At 54.3% G+C, this 21,190-nt stretch overlaps 1 protein-coding gene across 2 annotated transcripts; it reads left to right on the top strand.

Annotated features, from left to right (window-relative positions):
* Positions 1-4,510: 4,510 nt before the first annotated feature.
* LOC144731772 (biglycan-like) lies at positions 4,511-17,142 on the top strand. Of its 2 annotated transcripts, none has more exons than XM_078612994.1 (8): positions 4,511-4,604; positions 7,004-7,364; positions 8,404-8,516; positions 11,272-11,485; positions 13,112-13,225; positions 14,042-14,135; positions 14,491-14,629; positions 15,846-17,142. In XM_078612994.1, the coding sequence occupies exons 2-8, from the start codon at positions 7,013-7,015 to the stop codon at positions 16,044-16,046; spliced, it is 1,227 nt and encodes a 408-aa protein (XP_078469120.1). In that variant the 5' UTR covers positions 4,511-4,604; positions 7,004-7,012; the 3' UTR covers positions 16,047-17,142. The 2 variants fall into 2 exon arrangements, with proteins under 2 accessions (XP_078469120.1, XP_078469121.1); XM_078612995.1 differs by lacking the exon at positions 4,511-4,604 and adding an exon at positions 5,090-5,110.
* Positions 17,143-21,190: the final 4,048 nt, after the last annotated feature.

The following is a 21,190-nucleotide window of genomic DNA, read 5'->3' on the forward strand; positions in this document are numbered from 1 at the left end:
CAGATCGCTTGACTTTTGAGCACGGCGCGCTAACCGCGCCACAGACAGACACACTGACACACGCACAGACACACAGACACACGCACAGACACACAGACACACGCACAGACACACACTGACACACGCACAGACACACGCACAGACACACACTGACACACGCACAGACACACAGACACACGCACAGACACACACTGACACACGCACAGACACACACACAGACACACACTGACACGCGCACAGACAGACACACTGACACACGCACAGACACACACAGACACACACACATACAGACACACTGGCACACGCACAGACACACAGACACACGCACAGACACACACTGACACACACACAGACACACTGACACACACTGACACACGCACAGACACACACTGACACACACACAGACACGCACAGACACACACTGACACACGCACAGACACACACTGACACACACACTGACACACGCAGACACGCGCAGACACACACTGACACACACACTGACACACGCACTGACACACGCACAGACACACACTGACACACGCACTGACACGCACAAACACACACTGACACACACACAGACACACACTGACACACACACTGACACACGCACAGACACACGCACAGACACACACTGACACACACTGACACACGCACTGACACACACACTGACACACGCACAGACACACACAGACACACACAGACACGCACAGACACACACACAGACACGCACAGACACACACACTGGCACAGACACACACTGACACACGCACTGACACACACAGACACACAGACACGCACAGACACACACACAGACACGCACAGACACACACTGACACACACACACAGACACACAGACACGCACAGACACACACAGACACGCACAGACACACACTGACACACACACAGACACACACAGACACACAGACACGCACAGACACACACACAGACACGCACAGACACACACACTGGCACAGACACACACTGACACACGCACTGACACGCACAGACACACAGACACGCACAGACACACACACAGACACGCACAGACACACACTGACACACACACAGACACACAGACACGCACAGACACACACACAGACACGCACAGACACACACTGACACACACACAGACACACAGACACGCACAGACACACACACAGACACGCACAGACACACACTGACACACACACAGACACACACAGACACACAGACACGCACAGACACACACACAGACACGCACAGACACACACACTGGCACAGACACACACTGACACACGCACTGACACGCACAGACACACAGACACGCACAGACACACACACAGACACGCACAGACACACACTGACACACACACAGACACGCACAGACACACACACAGACACGCACAGACACACACTGACACACACACAGACACACACAGACACACAGACACGCACAGACACACACACAGACACGCACAGACACACACACTGGCACAGACACACAACCAGAACAAAGACGTGGGCAGCCCGGGGTCCCCGGACTCGCCCGCCCCCGTCTCCCCACCGAGGCGAAACCCTTAACTTAATCCAGATGCGGAAATCTGGCTCCGAATCCTGGCTCCCTTCTTCTCTCGCGCCTCCACTCACTCCACTCTCTCCCCTCACTCTCCACACTCCCCACTCTCTCCAAAATCTCTCCACTCTCTCCCTGTCTCCCCCGTCTCCACTCTCCCCGTCTCTCTCCCCTCACTCTCCACTCTCTCCACACTCTCTCCACTCTCTCCCTGTCTCCCCCGTCTCCACTCTCCCCGTCTCTCTCTCCTCACTCTCCACACTCTCTCCACTCTCTCCCTGTCTCCCCCGTCTCCACTCTCCCCGTCTCTCTCTCTCCCGTCTGTCTCGTGCCTGTTATTCAGCCCATGTTTTGGGCACGACAACAGCATCCGGTGACGTCACCACAGCGCTTGCACCAAGCTCGGTACACCTTGAGGCCACGTGCAATGGCCAAGGCTCGCTGCTGGCAGAGGAACATGGGACATGGACAGGTCCCATGGGATTGACTGAACGAGACGACTGGCAGATGAAATCACGATCCTCCCCACTGTGCCATGTAGCCCCCCGGTGCTCCCTCACGTTGTTGTGAGCGTTGCTCCTCTGCACTCCATTGCTGGCGACTGCCTCCAACTGCCCAGTTGGCGTAACTTCCCGAGCCAGTCATTGGCAAGTCCACTCAGAGCCGCAATCACCTGGACCATGTCAAGTCATCGCTTCTCTAGCCCATGCCGCGCCCGTCAAGCCCCCTCTATCCAGCAAAAACAGAAGCTGCTTGGGCATGTGGTGGCTAGGCATGTGGGCTACACGACCCAGTCAAAGCATCCTCACATTCCAGAGGAGCTTAATGATAGGACCGTGACCAGATCTTTCAAGGGCCTGTGAGTTTCTCACGAAATATTGTCTGGTTAAACCCAGGACGGATCATAGTCAGGCCAGCCTAAACGTTTTAAGTCGGCACAGATGTTACGTTTGAGTGCCCTTCACCTTTTCCGTGGCATAACGGTGGCCGGGAAGACACAAAGCTCCTCCGCATGGAACGACAGGCCAGGCGGCTTCCACACAGCGTTCGCGCAGCTGATTGAAATAGCACGACGATGCCGCGAAACTGATTCGAAGTGAGAACCTCTGCTTCCAAACTGGAGCCGGCGACACGCACGCTGCCCAGGTAGGGGCCATTCCTCCTCCGCGCAACGCCACAACCATCGCGCTAGGATTGTTTGTATTGCCCGCGTTTGCCCAGGAAAGCCTCGCCGTCTTTGTTGCAGGAGGGTCCTGCCGAGTCTTCAATGATTGCCGTATGTTTGCCCACTGAGTAATTTGCGGGCACATTTTTAAAAATATGTTTAGACCACGACGACCGCACACAATGGCCTAAACTTGCGGAGAATGCCACGGGGATCTTTAATATTCCACTTTGAAAGCTGACGGCTCCGAGAAGTATATATATATATTTACGGTTAATACAAACCGCGGAAATAATTAGGGTGGCCGCTGGAATTCGAAGCGCGAAACCTCTGCAGCAACAACAACAACAACAACGACGACGCCTCTCCGCTGGGTCGCATCACCCCCCGCCAAATGTCACTCGTGGCCAGAAACCGAGGGTGGAGTGTTGATGGCAAAATATACCCAAGGAGGCGTTCTGCCTCCGCGCGGCTGACGGTAAAGCCAACCAGCATTTTCATTTAGGATTTAGGATCCAGGTTTGGCAGCAGATGCTCCGACTGCTTCTCAGATTGATCCGCATACTAACACGGCGGGGCCAAAGGTGGCGCCAATCAAGAGCCGCCCGAGCATCGATCATCCTCCCGTTGCCCCTACGCCAGATGGTAGAGCCGTAGAAAAGGTTCTCAAGCGAGGTTGAAGAGTGTAGGGGCCAGAGTATGTCCCTGTCGAACAGCGAAGGGCTCAAACTCCAGGTCACGCAGCATTACCCGGGCCTGGCCAACCAACCATCGTGAATTTCTTCAATGGTCAGAAATCACGAGAGAATAACCCAAAGCCTCTCTACGGGATCATACATAGATAGATGGACCTTGACCAGGTCAATAACGCCGTCATTTTCACACACGCACAGACACACACGTAGACACCATCTCGCCAAACAGGCTGTCGAGGCGAGTGCTGTTCGCGTGTCTCGATGCAGAACGGCACGGCACCACGCCCGGCCGCCTTTGCCGACGTTCTCACACCGGACCAGGTCTCGCATTTAAAGTTGAGTAGACTTAGGGGAGGCCCGGAGTCGGTTCAGACCATCGTCTCTGGTGGTTACCGTGAGCGGGGATCGAATTTGGGTCGTTGGGTTCGTAGCGCAGAGGGTTGCCCTGCAACACCGCTCCCCACACATAGCGCTGAGCAAACGCACACTCCTATACGCACAGACACAAAGACAAAGGTCCCCCTTATAGCCTTAACATAATTTGGGGGGAAGTGTTTTTAGCTAGCACCGATGAACACCCACGCACCTACACAAAGACAAAGATCAGCTGCATAGCCTTAACATACTTTTGGGGCAAGTGCTGTGAGCGAGTTCCTACACACGCACCGACACACACACACCGACACACACACACCGACACACACACACCGACACACACACACCGACACGTACCCCCACTTGGCGACACACTCCACCTCCCTTTTGCTCACCCGTCACCTCACCCCACATCTCCCGCCCGTTTCCCTCCCCTACCCCCCTCTCTACCTCCCCACCAACCCCAAAATCTCCCCCTTCCCCTCAACCATCCCCCCCCCCTTACACCCCAACCCTCTCCGCCTACCCCTTTCTCCAGGGACCCCCCAGCCCAAAAGCTGCGAATAGGGGTCTGAGTCAGACCCCTATTCCCCCCACAACCCCATCTATCCCTCCCTCCCCCCCTCCCTCCCTCCCTCCCTCCCTCCCCCTCCCTCGCTCCCTCCCTCCCCCTCCCTTCCCCTCCCCCTCTCCCTCCCCCTCCCTCCACCATCCGCTCCGTTCTCTCCGGCGGCCACAGTCAGAGACTCGGGCGGCAAAGCGAAGGCGTCTCCACCCCAACTCCCGTCCAGCACTCACGCACAGATCTCACTCACAGGTGAGACACACACACACTCACAGGTGAGACACACACAGTGTCACACACACTCACGCACAGATCTCACTCACAGGTGAGACACACACACTCACAGGTGAGACACACACACAGTGTCACACACACTCACGCACAGATCTCACTCACAGGTGAGACACACACACTCACAGGTGAGACACACACACAGTGTCACACACACTCACGCACAGATCTCACTCACAGGTGAGACACGCACACACTCACAGGTGAGACACACACTCACAGGTGAGACACACACACAGTGTCACACACACGCACAGATCTCACTCACAGGTGAGACACTCACACACACTCACACAGGTGTGACACACACTCACAGGTGAGACACACACACAGTGTCACACACACTCACGCACAGATCTCACTCACAGGTGAGACACTCACACACACTCACACAGGTGTGACACACACACACAGGTGTGACACACACACACAGGTGTGACACACTCACGCACAGATCTCACTCACAGGTGAGACACAAAGATAAGAGATCCCCCGTATAGCCTTAACAGACTGTAGGGGCAAGTGCTGTTAGCGAGCACCTATGAAGGCCAGCACGGCACACGAGGGGGTGGGTGGCCAGCACCACGCCCGACCGCCTTTGTCTTCCTAGTGGCGATGTTTACACACCGCACCAGGTACTCATTTGAGGCTGAGTCGACCTAGGGAAGGCCCAGGACCGGTTCAGATAATCGTCACTGGTGTTGGCCGTAAGCGGGAATCGAGCTCGGGTTGCCGGGTTCATAGCGTGGTGCTGGCCACCCACCCCCTCGTGTTCATTCCGGCCTTCATAGGTGCTCGCTAACAGCACTTGCCCCTACAGTCTCTTAAGGCTATACGGGAGATCTTTGTGTGTGACACTGTGTGTGTGTCACCTGTGTGTGTGACACTGTGTGTGTGTGTCACCTGTGTGTGTGTCACACCTGTGTGTGTGTGTCACCTGTGTGTGTCACACCTGTGTGTGTGTCACACCTGTGTGTGTGTCACACCTGTGTGTGTGTCACCTGTGTGTGTCACACCTGTGTGTGTGTGACACCTGTGTGTGTGTGTCACCTGTGTGTGTCACACCTGTGTGTGTGTGACACCTGTGTGTGTGTGTCACCTGTGTGTGTGTGTCACACCTGTGTGTGTGTCACCTGTGTGTGTCACACCTGTGTGTGTGTCACACCTGTGTGTGTGTCACACCTGTGTGTGTGTGTCACACCTGTGTGTGTGTCACCTGTGTGTGTCACACCTGTGTGTGTGTCACACCTGTGTGTGTGTCACCTGTGTGTGTCCCACTGTGTGTGTGTGTGACACCTGTGTGTATAACGCCTGCGCGTAACACGTAACACCTGTGTTAACCTGTAACACCTGTGTTAACCTGTAACACCTGTGTTAACCTGTGTTAACCCGTGACACCTGTGTTAACCTGTAACACCTGTGTAACACCTGTGTTAACCTGTGACACCTGTGTTAACCCGTGACACCTGTGTTAACCTGTAACACCTGTGTAACACCTGTGTTAACCTGTGACACCTGTGTTAACCTGTAACACTTGTGACACCTGTGTTACACCTGTAACACCTGTGTTAACCTGTGTTACACCTGTGACACCTGTGTTAACCTGTAACACCTATAACACCTGTGTTAACCTGTAACACCTGTGTTAACCTGTAACACCTGTGTTACATCTGTGTTAACCTGTAACACCTGTGTTACACCTGTGTTAACCTGTGACACCTGTGACACCTGTAACACCTGTGGCACCTGTGTTACACATGTAATACCTGTGTTACACCTGTAACACCTGTGTTACACCTGTGTTACACCTGTAACACCTGTGACACCTGTCACACCTGTGTTACACCTGTAACACCTGTGTTAACCTGTAACACCTGTGACACCTGTAACACCTGTGTTAACCTGTAACACCTGTGTTACACCTGTAATACCTGTAACACCTGTGACACCTGTAACACCTGTGACACCTGTAACACCTGTGTTACACCTGTAACACCTGTGTTACACCTGTGTTACACCTGTGTTACACCTGGAACACCTGTGACACCTGTAACACCTGTGTTAACCTGTGACACCTGTGTTACACTTGTAACACCTGTGTTACACCTGTGTTACACCTGTAACACCTGTGACACCTGTAACACCTGTGTTAACCTGTGACACCTGTGTTACACTTGTAACACCTGTGTTACACCTGTGTTACACCTGTAACACCTGTGACACCTGTCACACCTGTGTAACACCTGTGTTAACCTGTGTTACACCTGTGTTACACCTGTAACACCTGTGTCTGCCCCCCCCCCCCCGCGTGACACCTCTAACTCTCCCCCTCACCCCCCTCACCCCCCACACCACCACAGCTCCCCAGCATGGCCGCGCTGTGCGTGTGCGCTTTGCTCCTCGTCTGCGCCCTCTCCTCCCCCTCCATCTCCTCGTCGGTGGCCGCGGCCACCTCCTCCAAACCGTTCGCCCAGCGCCAGTTCTTCACCGACTTCATGATGGCCGACGACGCCGTCGAGTTCTCGGGAGACGACTCTGCGGTCCCGGCCGCGTCTCCCAAGCTGCCCGCAGTGGACCACCCCAAAGTGCCCGGCGCCAGGAAGCCGCCGGGACGCGGGCCCGCCACCCCGCCGCTGCCGCCGCCGCCACCGCCGCCTCCCGACGCGAGCTGCCCCTTCGGGTGCCAGTGCAGCGCGCGCGTCGTGCAGTGCTCCGACCTGGGTGAGGGGGGGGGGTGGTGAGGAGGAGGAAGGGGGCGGTGAGAGTTAGAATTGTTGAGGGATCGTCAGGGTGTTGGGTGAGCGCGTGCGGTGAGAGAGTGAGGGTGAGGGTGTCGGGTGAGGGGTATTGGGTGAGGGGTATTGGGTGAGGGGTATTGGGTGAGGGGTATTGGGTGAGGGGTATTGGGTGAGGGGTATTGGGTGAGGGGTATTGGGTGAGGGGTATTGGGTGAGGGGTATTGGGTGAGGGTGTCGGGTGAGGGGTATTGGGTGAGGGTATTGGGTGAGGGGTATTGGGTGAGGGGTATTGGGTGAGGGTGTCGGGTGAGGGGTATTGGGTGAGGGGTATTGGGTGAGGGGTATTGGGTGAGGGGTATTGGGTGAGGGTATTGGGTGAGGGGTATTGGGTGAGGGGTATTGGGTGAGGGTGTCGGGTGAGGGTATTGGGTCATGTTGACGTCACATCTCCTTGAAGCCCATCGCTTGGCTGCACGTGGCTGGTGATCCGCAGCGACGGCCTCGTTACCCTGGCGACCGGCCTGAGGGCCACGAGCGCTGTTCTCCGCTAACTTTCAGAGGGTGGGGCGGGGGGGCACTTTTGCCGAGAAGGCATCATCAGTGTGAGGGCCGCCACATTTGAAACCATTGGGGGTTTGACAGCACCACGATGGTGATGATAGGGGGGGGGGGTCACCTTTTGTGTATTGTCGGGGGGGGGGGGGCACATCAGGGGCCGCACGGAAGGCCACCAGGGGCCGTCAGTGGCACGTGGGCCTCGCGACGAAGACAACGAATCCACGGCAGGGGCGGGCCAAGTTGAAGCCTCCACACCTCAGGCCAGGGATAGGGTCTCCAGGACGTGTCATGAGAAGAATAAGAATATCTCACGAGGCAGGAGGAGGGGAGATCGACATGAGAATGTACCGTCGTCATTATGAATCCCTCACTGCCCTCCCCCTGGCTCTAGCCGCAGGGAGCAGAGGGAGATGAGACCTACCTAACGTGGGCCCTGTGTCTGTTCTGCCGCCACCTCCCTCCAGGCCTCGTCGCTGTGCCCCAGGCCATCCCCAAAGACGCCCGCCTCCTCGATCTGCAGAACAACAAGATCACGGAGATCAAGCAGGACGACTTCAAGGGCCTCAATAAACTCTATGCAAGTGTCTCCAACAACAACATGCCCAGCACAACCACGACATCCACCACAGCCACCAACTACTACGAACGTCATGATGATCACAACCAACGCAAGCATCACAGCCACCATAAACACAGAGACAAAAACTGCACATTGTAACCACATAAAAGTCATTGCATCATCACAACCACATAGCACACACAACTATGCAACCGCCACAACCACAGAACCAACACTGAACTCCACAACCACGATTTAAAAAAAAAACACAACAGCGACCACGACATGATGAACATCGCAGCCACACAACCACCACGCGCATCACGACAAACACGGCAACCACAACCGCACCGAGGCCAAAGCTGAGCAAGACTTTGTTCAGTTTTGTCACATTACTGCTAGCGATGCACACAAGCGATACAACGGCTTTAATGGACAATCTACCTCCAGGAGGGATGGCAGTGCTACAGGATTATAACGTAGCTTTTCAACCATTATGGAGCAATATCGAATATACGGTCACTTTATTTTTTGGGAGGAGGCTTAAATATCCGAGGCTCTTGAAACCGCATTGTTAACCTCGCTGTGCTCACCACACGGTCATTGCCATCATCACCATAACCACCGCCATCACAATCCCCACCTCCATCGCGACACCACAACCATCTACACAGCCGCCACCACCAACCACTTCACCACCACCACCTACCAACATGACTGCCACCACTGCCCACCCTCCCCGCACTCAACACGGCCCTACCTTATTACAGACCAATTCAGACCTTATTGCTCATCCATAATAGAGGTTTTTTTGGGTTAGATCGCGTAACTATATAAATGTGTCGTTAAAACCCGCCACCACCTGACACAGCCAACTAGTAAGGTGTGTCACGTAAACAGAACGTGGCCAATTCGTCACTAGTACAGCACTAACAACATTTACAATCTGAGTACGACGTTTCGCCAGTAATTACAACTAGCTTCATCAGGCGACAGCCAGATTTGTGGAGAAGTCCACCTGTTTCGTTCCTTATATCGAGGCGTAGATGTGTTGACCACCCTTCTGCGCTCTTGCACAGTGATGGGGGGGGGGGGTTACTGAAGTAGCGTACATGATGCATGTGCATTATGCGAGCACTTTCTACTTGTCCTTCCTGTCTATTGTGTTTATTAAAATAGCCCAACCAACGGTAATCCCTACTGAAGTACGCTGCCCTTTGTAGGCATGCATTTAAATAATGTATTATTTGATTATTCGCTTCCATGCAGCACTAAGACGGTAGCTATCCGAATGGTTAAAGTTTTTTTTATTTCTTTCAATTTCGATAGATTCTCTAATTAGTCTTGGCCAGTAGTAGCTAGTTTTGCACAAACTTCAACATCATCAAAATCAATTGAGTGTCCTTGTTGGCACGCGTATTCTCCTGCTGCTGACAGTTGCATTTGGGAGAATGTAATATTTCTCTGATGTTCTTTTAGTCTCGTGCTGAACATTCGTCCTGTTTGCCCAACATAACGTTGACCACACGTGCAGTTAATCCTGTACACACCTTCTGTTGATAGCTTCGGTAATACATATTTTGTACCAGATATTTAATTCTGTATTTTATGTACCGTGCCAAATCTGACTCGGACGTTTTGTTTTTCCAAACATCTGGCTAGTTTATCAGTTACTCCCGCAATGTACGGTATTTTGATCGTTTAACTACTTGGCCAGTTTCAATGCTCTTGTTATTTGATTTGGTTTTGGTATTCAATGCCCTGTTGATTTGTGCATCATTGTAACCGTTAATTTGCAGCACTTCTTTAACATGTTGAATTTCAACATGTCGATGAATGAGCGTCTTGATAAGAGCAGATTTCTGTCAGCTTCCACTTCCATGGTGAACTGGATGGATGGGTTTTGCGAGTTGAGATGATTTAGAAATGCGTTCAGTGTATCTTTGCCATGTGGCCAGACCACCAATGTGTCATCCACATATCTAAACCACACCATCACCCCGCACAGAAATCTGCTCTTATGAAGACGCTCATTCATCGAGCAAAGAAATAAATTTATATATTTACGCGATCTAACCCAAAAAAACCTCTATTATAGATGATATTGGTTGCGAAAGCCTACGTGTTAAACGTATTGGTCACCCCGTGCCCTTATACATCTCAACGTTCATCCTACAAAGTGCCATCACAAGGGAGAAACACAGACAAATAGACACAACCATTGTATTGCCCGTATTGAAACGGCTGTACGCCGTATGGACCTGAGAACTCTATTTCCCTGTACAAGAATACGGGGTAAACCGTATGGGTTGACAGGTTTGCGTTCGCCATTGTTGCAGAGAGTCGCAATTCGAATCTAGCGGCCTCCCTGGTTAGTACTGCGGTTGAGTGGCATTGACCGTGATGCTGCTTCACTCGCAGTGGACGTTAAAGATCCCCATGACGTCATTCGAAACGAGGAGTCGGCCATTGCGTTGTCGGCGTCATGGTCCCAGATTTTCCATCTCAAAAAATATGACACCGCAAATTTCCCATTTGGGATCACACACACACGCAGCAGTAGCAGCAGCAGCAGCAATCGTTGCCCTCCCATTGGCAGTAGCCTGATGCCTCAGCTCACTCTTGCAAATGAGACGTCTCCATCCTGTAGGTCTCTATGAGTTCTCCACTGGTGTCAAACACAATCAGCTTGAGAATGTGAACCTCCGCATCGCAGTGAGTAATCGAGCAATCGGGGCCGTCCCACACTTTCTCCCCTTCCTCCTGCCCGTAGGCGCTGTACCTGGTGAACAACCTCATCAGCAAGGTGCACCCCAAGGCGTTTGCGCCGCTCTCGAGCCTGGACAAGCTGTACATCTCGCACAACCAGTTGACCGAGGTGCCCGGCTCCATGCCGCCCTCCCTGGTGGAGCTCCGCATCCACGAAAACAACATCAAGAAGATCCCCAAGGACGCGTTCTCCGGCATGAAGAGACTCCACGCGCTCGGTGAGGCCTCGCTCCTCCTCCTCCTCCCCCGCTCCACACACGCTCCTCACCTACCTCTCTTGGGTTTCTTTTTTACAAAGCAGCGTCGTTGTAGCTCGTGCAAATCACATCTCCCACACTCGCCGAGGGACCAGAGGCGGGGATGAAGGCAGCAGCAACAACAGCCAGCCGGTCGGAGCCGGCGCTGTCGGTGATCGCCCCAAGCTCTGCGGTCTTCTAGATATGAAGACGTTTTCAGCCAATGAATGTGTACACACGTGCGAGCACCTGGAGAAGCCCCACGTGTGCGAGGGGGCAACACTGGATCCCATACACAAGGGACAGGTGATATTAGTCCGCATTTTGCTGTACCGCCTTCTCCTGGCGAGCCAAGGTACAGCACCCTCCTTGATGCCATGATGGGAGTTTGGCCATCCTGGTCGAGTGTACGATGTGTGGTATAGAGTCGCCTTCACCTCCTCACCATCATCTCACGTGCTCCTCACATGAAACCTCACCTCTCTCCTGCTCCTCACCTCTCAGCTGCTCTCTCATTCGCTGCTCCACACCCGCATCTCCTGCCTCCTCACATGAACCCCACCTTTATTCGATGTCACTGAGATCGCACCTGTAAAACGCACTTCACCTGAACCTCACCTGAACTCCACCTGTACCTTACTCACCTGCAAATGACCTGCATCTCACCAGCGACCTGGGCCTCACCTTGATCTCAGCCGGATCTCACACATCACCTGGGTCTCACCTTGATCTCAGCTGGATCTCACACATCACATGGGTCTCACCTTGATCTCGGCTGGATCTCACACATCACCTGGGTCTCACCTTGATCTCAGCTGGATCTCACACATCACCTGGGTCTCACCTTGATCTCAGCTGGATCTCACACATCACCTGGGTCTCACCTTGATCTCTAATGGATCTCACACATCACCTGGGTCTCACCTTGATCTCACCTTGATCTCAGCTGGATCTCACACATCACCTGGGTCTCACCTTGATCTCAGCTGGATCTCACACATCACCTGGGTCTCACCTTGATCTCAGCTGGATCTCACACATCACCTGGGTCTCACCTTGATCTCAGCCGGATCTCACACATCACCTGGGTCTCACCTTGATCTCTAATGGATCTCACACATCACCTGGGTCTCACCTTGATCTCAGCTGGATCTCACACATCACCTGGGTCTCACCTTGATCTCAGCTGGATCTCACACATCACCTGGGTCTCACCTTGATCTCAGCTGGATCTCACACATCACCTGGGTCTCACCTTGATCTCAGCTGGATCTCACACATCACCTGGGTTTCACCTTGATCTCAGCTGGATCTCACACATCACCTGGGTCTCACCTTGATCTCTAATGGATCTCACACATCACCTGGGTCTCACCTTGATCTCACCTTGATCTCAGCTGGATCTCACACATCACCTGGGTCTCACCTTGATCTCTAATGGATCTCACACATCACCTGGGTCTCACCTTGATTTCACCTGGGTCTCGCCTGTATTTCGCATTGGCCCCTCCCGTACACTCCCACCCCTCGGGCCCCCCCACCCCCTCCCACCTACTCTGGCCCTGACCTCTTCCGACCTTTATCCCCGCACCCCTTCCCCTTTGGCAGAGATGGGAGGGAACCCCCTGCAGTCGACAGGGATCGAGGTGGGGGCCTTCGAGGGACTGGAGCGCCTCGTGTACGTGCGCGTGTCCGACTCGAAGCTCGCGCGCATCCCCAAAGGTGAGCGCCGCCTCGCGTCTCGCCAGGCTCAGCATGATGTGGATGGGGGGACACTCAGCAGTGAGCCCGCAGCCCCCCTCTCTCTCTCACTGCCTCCCTCACTGCCTCCCTCAGTGCCTCCACTGGAGGGGGGGGGGAGGCCTCGTCGCTCCTCCTGAGTCTGATGCCGCTCACTGCCTATAGGCCCCACCCACTACTCGGGTAGCCCCGCCCACTACGCAGATAGCCCCGCCCACTACGGTAGCCCCACCCACTACACAGGTAGCCCCGCCCACTACTCAGGTAGCCCCGCCCACTACTCAGGTAGCCCCGCCCACTACTCAGGTAGCCCCGCCCACTACTCAGGTAGCCCCGCCCACTACGGTAGCCCCACACACTACACAGGTAGCCCCGCCCACTACGCAGGTAGCCCCGCCCACTACTCAGGTAGCCCCGCCCACTATGCAGGTAGCCCCGCCTACTACTCAGGTAGCCCCGCCTACTACTCAGGTAGCCCCGCCCACTACTCAGATAGCCCCGCCCACTATGCAGGTAGCCCCGCCTACTACTCAGGTAGCCCCGCCCACTACGCAGGTAGCTCCGTCCGCTGCTAAGGTAGCGCCGCCATGTGCCCATATAAGGAGTTGTGTACGAGTTCAGAACATTTTAAACCGGAGACAATTTGAATTTATTATCAAAGCTTCAGCACACTAGTAGCAGACTTCCTGAAGCCAGGACTATCCCAGCCAAACCCCCACCGCCACCCCCCCCCCCACTGTCTCCCACCCACCCCATGACCCCCATTCCGCTGTCTCCTCTCCCCCCGCCCCTCCTCAGACCTGCCCAACTCGATTCAGGAGCTGCACTTGGAGCACAACCAGATCACAGCTCTGGAGCAAGAGGATCTGATCCGATACCCGCTCATTCACCGGTACCACCGCATACCGCACATCATGCACCAAATCACACGTATATCTTGACTTAAAGCTTTCGTGACTGCAGGAAATCATATTCTTTGGGTCTTTCGGTAAAGTCACATAGATAGGTTCAAAGCACCTATCTACGTGACTTTACTGAAAGACCCAAAGAATATGATTTCCTGCAGTCACGAAAGCCTGCAGTCACGAAAGCTTTAAGTCAAGATTTACGTGTGATTTACTAGACTACACATCATTTCCTAGACCACACGTCATACACTAAACCACACATCATACCGTGTGGAGTATCTGTGTGGAGAGAGTATCTCTGTGTGAAGTGATATCTCTCCCCGTGTGTGCACCGTGCAGGTTGGGCTTGAGCTATAACCAGATCAAGGTGATTCAGAATGGAAGCCTGGAGACCTGCCCACACCTGAGGGAGCTGCACCTGGACAGCAACGTCCTAACGCAGGTGCCCCCTGGCCTGGCCTTCCTCAAGCACCTGCAGGTGAGTCTCACCCACCCACCCTCACCCCTCCGCTCACCCACCCTCCCACACCCTCAACCCTCAGCTCACCCACCCTCACCCCTCCGCTCACCCACCCTCACACACTCTCACCCCTCTGCTCACTCACCAACCCTCCCACACCCTCAACCCTCCACTCACCCACCCTCCCACACCCTCACCCCTCCACTCACCCACCCTCCCACACCCTCACCCCTCCGCTCACCCACCCTCCCAGACCCTAACCCCTCCGCTTACTCACCAACCCTCCCACACCCTCACCCCTCCGCTCACCCACCAACCCTCCCACTCCCTCACCCCTCATCTCTCTCACATCACCATCTTGTCTAAATCTCTCTTTTCTCACCTCACTATCGCTGTTGTCTAAATTTTTTCTCTCATCTCACTCGGAGTTTAACATTTTAAAAGCTGGGAGGAGGCACAAAAGTTGTTTATTCTGTGGGCTCCCAGTGAACCAGAACCACCACTGCCCTCACCCATCATCACCATCAGCCATGATCAACCCACTGCTGGATTAAGGCCTCGCAAAGCCAAAACCATCTTTCGTGATCATATGATGCAACACTCCTTCCAGGACCTGAACTGATTCCATCACTCCATCTCACCTGTGACGTCCTCTCCTACTGCTGCTCGTCATCTCTAAAACAGCTCCCGTAAGCCACGTGACTTGTGCGTGTCCACCCCCACTCTGAGCCCCTCCCCTCTCCCCGCCCGCTGGGAAAACAGACGCTGCTCCTCCTCCGTGCAGCAGTGTCAAGGCCGTCGTGATGCCTCTCCCTCCCTCTCCTTGTCTCTCCTGATCTTTTGCAGCCGGTTCTCCATTCCTTTCCCACGCAGAGGGACAGATATGTGAAGGAGACGTAGTGTGTGCTTATCTGTGTTGGGACTTACATTCCCCACTACGACACTCGATATGATTGTGTTGTGTTGTAGAATTTTGCGTCGAACTCGGACCCACGGTCTTGCCTATAAACATCTGGCAGTTCACCAGCGAGTCTGACTCTCCTGATGAGATAATGAATTGTAAAAACCAGTCCAGAGTTTTTCTTTCACTGAATCAATGTTGCTGAAATTATGCGTGCGGGCGGCTGTGGCATGCACCCAAAAACATGTAAAAATCTAATTTATTTTCTTATTTGCGTGGCGTATTGTCGCCTTCACTATTTCGCTCCCTTGTGCTCGCCTGTTCCACTGCCAGGTGGTCTACCTGCACAGCAACAAGATCGCGGCTGTGAAATCGGACGACTTCTGCAGCAAGGGCGCGAGTCCCAAGCGAGTCCTTTACTCAGGCATCTCCCTGTTCGACAACCCCGTCAACTACTGGGACGTGCCGCCCTCTGCCTTCCGCTGCGTGGCCAGCCGCTCTGCCGTGCAGTTCAGCCAGAATTTCCGCAAGTAGAGGTGGGGGTGAGGGGCGCAGAGGGCCGGCGGGGGCAGGGCGGGGGGGGGGGCTCACTCTGGGGGCCCACGGCCCAGGAAACCCATCCCAGAACCACCGCAGGAGGCAAGCAGGTCCCACCCCGAGCATCACCCCCCACCCCCCCCCCCCCGAACCTCGTCCCGTGACCCAAATACCCCTTTTCCACTGGCACAGCCGAGCCAGCGTGGGGCTCTCACGGTACGGGTTTTTTTTTTTTCCCACTGGTGATTTCCCGAGCCCGACCGGAACCAAACCGTGCCACGCTGGCCTCGCGAGACATACCAACGTAGGCTCGTGCCCCAAGCAGCACCAGGCGCGGGGTTGATCCTTGTCGGTGTACCCTGCGTCCCATCTAGTCCAGCCGAACGTGCAGGCGCTGATGTCTCGTGCTTATCGCGTGCGACGGCAGTGGCACGACTCGGCTCGGCTTCCGCAGTGGAAAAGACAACCTCGCACTTCCTGAGCCGCACCAGGCCGACTCGACACGGCCCCGGCACGGCTATGGTTGCAGGTGCCGGTGGCACAGAGGGTATTAAATCCTGACCCCAGGAGTTGGAGCCCCATTTTGGGGACCCTGTGGTCTGCCGTGGGGACCCGTACGTCCTACCCCAAGGGCCCTGGGACCTACGAGGGATATGATCCCCGGGGTCTCTGGGCGACGGTCACACCTGGGACCCCGGGTCAGATCACGTAACAGTTGAGAGCAGGGGGCACAGATGCACGTGAGGGTGGGGAGAGGAAGGTGAGGGGGAGCAGGTGAGCGTCTGGGTGGGTGAGTTGGTGATTACGTGACAGTGGAGATGATGGTTGTGATGTTGGTGATGATGACGATGATGGGGATGACGATGGTGATGGGAAATACTGAGTGTTGAAGCCGTGTTACACACACACACACCTCTGAACATTTGTGCATGCATGTGTACAAACTTGCACGCACGTGTCAACGCACCTGCATACATGCTTTCCAGCACCTGTACATACACATAGATCAGTACACCTGTACGTGTCCTGATGAACACATATGTACACCTGCCACTCCAATCCACACATCTGTATGCATACAAATATATACAAATACAAAGATTCCCCATATAGCCTTAACAGACTGGTAGGGGCAAGTGCTGTTACCGAGCACCTATGAAGGCCGACACGGCACACGAGGGGGTGGGTGGCCAGCACCACTTCCGGCCGCCTTTGTCTCCCCAGTGGCGATGTTTACACACCGCACCAGGTACTCATTTAAGGCTGAGTCACCGACGTTGGCAGTTAGCGGGAATTGAACTCGGGTCACTGGGTTCGTAGCGCAGCGCGCTAACCACTATGTGTACCGCTCCCCACCGTACACACTTGTATACATAGACACCTGCATACAAAGAAACGTGTGATCATGGGGGTATATGGGCGGAGGGGGGGGCGGGCTTGTGTGAGTAGAGTTATAACAGATTTATTATAAATCCACGTAAAGCCGATGACCCCCTGTACCGCCGCGCGATGTCGTTGTTCCATATTCATTCAATAAAAGTGGCTTATGAACCTCGCTGTCCGGGAGTCCAACCACAGCCCGGCAGGCCTCCCCCAACCAAGTGGGACCATGTATCACGAGGAGCCCTACAGGCTCTCGCCAGGACCACGCATGACCCCCCCCCTCCCCCGACAGGGAGGAGCCACGGACCCCCACGAAGACCCCCCCCCCCCCCCACTGATGCCAAGGATCCCACAGGCGATGCGGAAATGCCTTTCCCGTAAAGCTGCCAGAGTCTTCAAACGAAACTCAAATTCTTCACCAAGATCGACCCTGTAATGTCATCAACAATGCCGTGAGACAACACTTTACGTGTGGAAGAGTAGGCCAAATACCACTCTCAAGATTTGGCTCCAACCACTGCCGCTAGAGGTGTAGCGAACAAGTAATTGCAGGGCTCCGCCTTTACCTCGTTACCTTTAAAATGCACGGGAGCTGACACAGAACCCGCGACGGATTCCTGGACTTACGTCGGCGGCCAACTTCGCCAACGTGTTCCACGCACACCAGTGAGGTGGTGCAGGGCCCTTACACCCCAAGCTCTGCGCCGTGTCCTCGTCCCAGAAGAATTTGTCGCTTTGACGTCAACCAGCGACTGTTTGTACGCGTTGGCGGCGCTCCGCGGGAAGGGGAGTAGAGTCGGGGGGGGGGGGGTGATGCGTGGGAAAGGAGAAGAGAATGGGAAAGGAACGGAGAAACAGGAGCACAGGGTCAGGAGAGACGAGGAGGGAGAGGCTACATGGGGGCCTCGACGCTGCTGCACGGAGGAGGAGCAGCGTCTGTTTTCACAGGGGGCGGGGACTCGAGTCGTGTAGATGAGAGGGGAGGGATTCAGAGTTGGGGGCGGTCACACAAGAAGTCACGTGGTGTCCGGGAGGCTTGAGATGATTTACTTACGCGGTGCGCGCCACTGGGGCGGCAGACTCTGTGTGAGTCGGCAATTGTGGCCGGCACCTCCGCGGACCACGGCACAGACCCTAAGCAGGGTCTATGGACCCCACACGAAGACACCCGCAGATCTCAAGGACCCCGCAGACCCCCACACAGGGCTGGAATGCCCCGAAGGAGAAGGGCAATGGTGTTAAGTCTGGGACCATGTAAACATGCGGTGCTAATGGAGGGGGTGGGGAGGGGCCCTCCGGACCCCATTAAACCACCACGACACTTGGGCCACGCGGGGACTAGCAGGGGCGCAGCGGGGGGGGGGGTATGCCCCCCATCCTCACATTGCAGACTCTGGTGGGTGGCAGTCTTTAGCCCCCCACGGAAAATCCCAATGTATGGGGTGGTTGGAGCCAATTTGAGAAACATATGAATGGTGACATGCGCTGGTGTTCTTGGTTGCAGCTGCTCACAAGGAACCCCGTTGTCCATCAGACAGGAAGGCAACTCCGTGCCGCGTTGTGATTGGGGAGACGGCTGCAGCCGAGAGGTCGGGACACCAGAGGGCGACTTTAGACGACAAAATGAAGGACACGGGATCTGGTTTTTACACGGGGGACAAATTAACGTTTAATGTGACAGTTTTAAAGGCGTGTGCGTGCGTGCGTGTGCGATCGGCACGCACTGCAGATTGAACACGGCCCATCGGTAGCGCGTTGGCAGCTCGTTGCAGGGTGGTTCGCGGTTCGAATATGTGGCAGGCCGCCCCCTGGCAAATGATGGTCCCGTGTCTTCTTGGTTCTTTCGGTAAAGTCACGTAGAAGGGAAATAATAAAATAATATAAAAATAAAACATAATCAAATTATGGTCCGTGTGTTAAACCGCACAAATGGTTCGCGGCCGGCGTTAAAAAGTTCCCCTGACGACGTTCGAAACGTGATGTAGGGGTCGCGCTGTGAGATGTACTCAGCTGTTTGGTCTTTTGTAATTCCTCTGCTGCATGAGGGCATCTCACGCGCAACCCGGATTTGACTTCACTGCCTTCTGCTGTCCGCGTTACTACAACCACATTAAAGAGTACAGTACTACGGTAAACACAAATCAAAATCTGTCTTTTATATTAAAGCCAAAACAAAACAAATCCCATGTCATCTGAACCAGGGTTTGCATCTCATGCCCTGCACGTATTGAAGCACAGCCGCCCCTCTGTTCCACATGCGCGCACCTCTACGCGTGAGAGATGCCGGTTGTCAACCGTCCACTTCTGGACTTTCCTTATTCGGGTTTTGATCTTTGCTGCCCAGTGCCTGTTCCTGTGCCCCACAACTCCCCAGTGCCGAATGATCACAGTCGCAAAAGTAGCTACATATGCTATGGGCTTTCAAGCTATCAATTCCGGTTCAGTGATTCTGCACTTGCTCTATTATTATAGTACTATACCGCCTTCAACTTCTATGAACGACTGGGTGTTTAAGGTTAGCGATTTGCAGTATTATCTGGCTGTATAGCAATGAAAAAATACAATTACTTTATTGTGCAAGTAAAAAAATTGTGTTTTAATATTTAAGTGTTTTATTTTTTATGTAGGGTCCCTTTATATCATATGCTACAGGCCCCGCACGAGCTTAATCCGGCACTGCAAGTCCCCCGTGCAACCGTGCAGAGCTCGCAACACAACACGGCGTGGAGCGCAAGCTTAGACGGAACGCGGAGCGGATCGGAAGCCACGCTTTTGTGTCAGGCGCACACCGCAAGGCGGCACGGCGCCTGCCTAACAGAAGAATGGAGCAGAGCACGTCCACCGCAACACAATGCACCGGATGGAACGTGGCGCAGAGGCCGTGGCGACTTGCAGGGCGAAATTCACGTGATGATTGTTGTTGTTTATATAAACACAATTGGTGAGCGCAGGCCCAAAGGCCCGAAACATCAATAACAACAACAAACCCCCAGTAATAAACAGCACTACCAAAGTTGTTAAAGAAAACAGTGTGACCCGTTCCTTGAACTGGACAAGGTTATTGTAAGAATTTGGGAATAGCGGCGACGGCAATGATGATGATGATGTCAGAGGGAATTCCACAATGGATTAGTGCGAGGAAAGAAGCAGGAAGGGAAGTTACGACCTGCAGTGTGGTGAGTGGGTGAGTGTGTTGTTGTGATCTGCAGTGTGGTGAGTGGGTGAGTGTGTTGTTGTGACCTGCAGTGTGGTGAGTGGGTGAGTGTGTTGTGACCTGCAGTGTGGTGAGTGGGTGAGTGTGTTGTTGTGATCTGCAGTGTGGTGAGTGGGTGAGTGTTGTTGTGACCTGCAGTGTGGTGAGTGGGTGAGTGTTGTTGTGACCTGCAGTGTGGTGAGTGGGTGAGTGTGTTGTGACCTGCAGTGTGGTGAGTGGGTGAGTGTTGTTGTGACCTGCAGTGTGGTGAGTGGGTGAGTGTGTTGTTGTGACCTGCAGTGTGGTGAGTGGGTGAGTGTTGTTGTGACCTGCAGTGTGGTGAGTGGGTGAGTGTGTTGTTGTGACCTGCAGTGTAGTGAGTGGGTGTGTTGTTGTTGTGATCTGCAGTGTGGTGAGTGGGTGAGTGTTGTTGTTGTGACCTGCAGTGTGGTGAGTGGGTGAGTGTGTTGTTGTGACCTGCAGTGTGGTGAGTGGGTGAGTGTGTTGTTGTGACCTGCAGTGTGGTGAGTGGGTGAGTGTTGTTGTGACCTGCAGTGTGGTGAGT

Source organism: Lampetra planeri, chromosome 40 (assembly GCF_965212315.1).
Source record: "Lampetra planeri chromosome 40, kcLamPlan1.2.h2, whole genome shotgun sequence".
Classification (NCBI taxonomy): domain Eukaryota; kingdom Metazoa; phylum Chordata; class Hyperoartia; order Petromyzontiformes; family Petromyzontidae; genus Lampetra; species Lampetra planeri.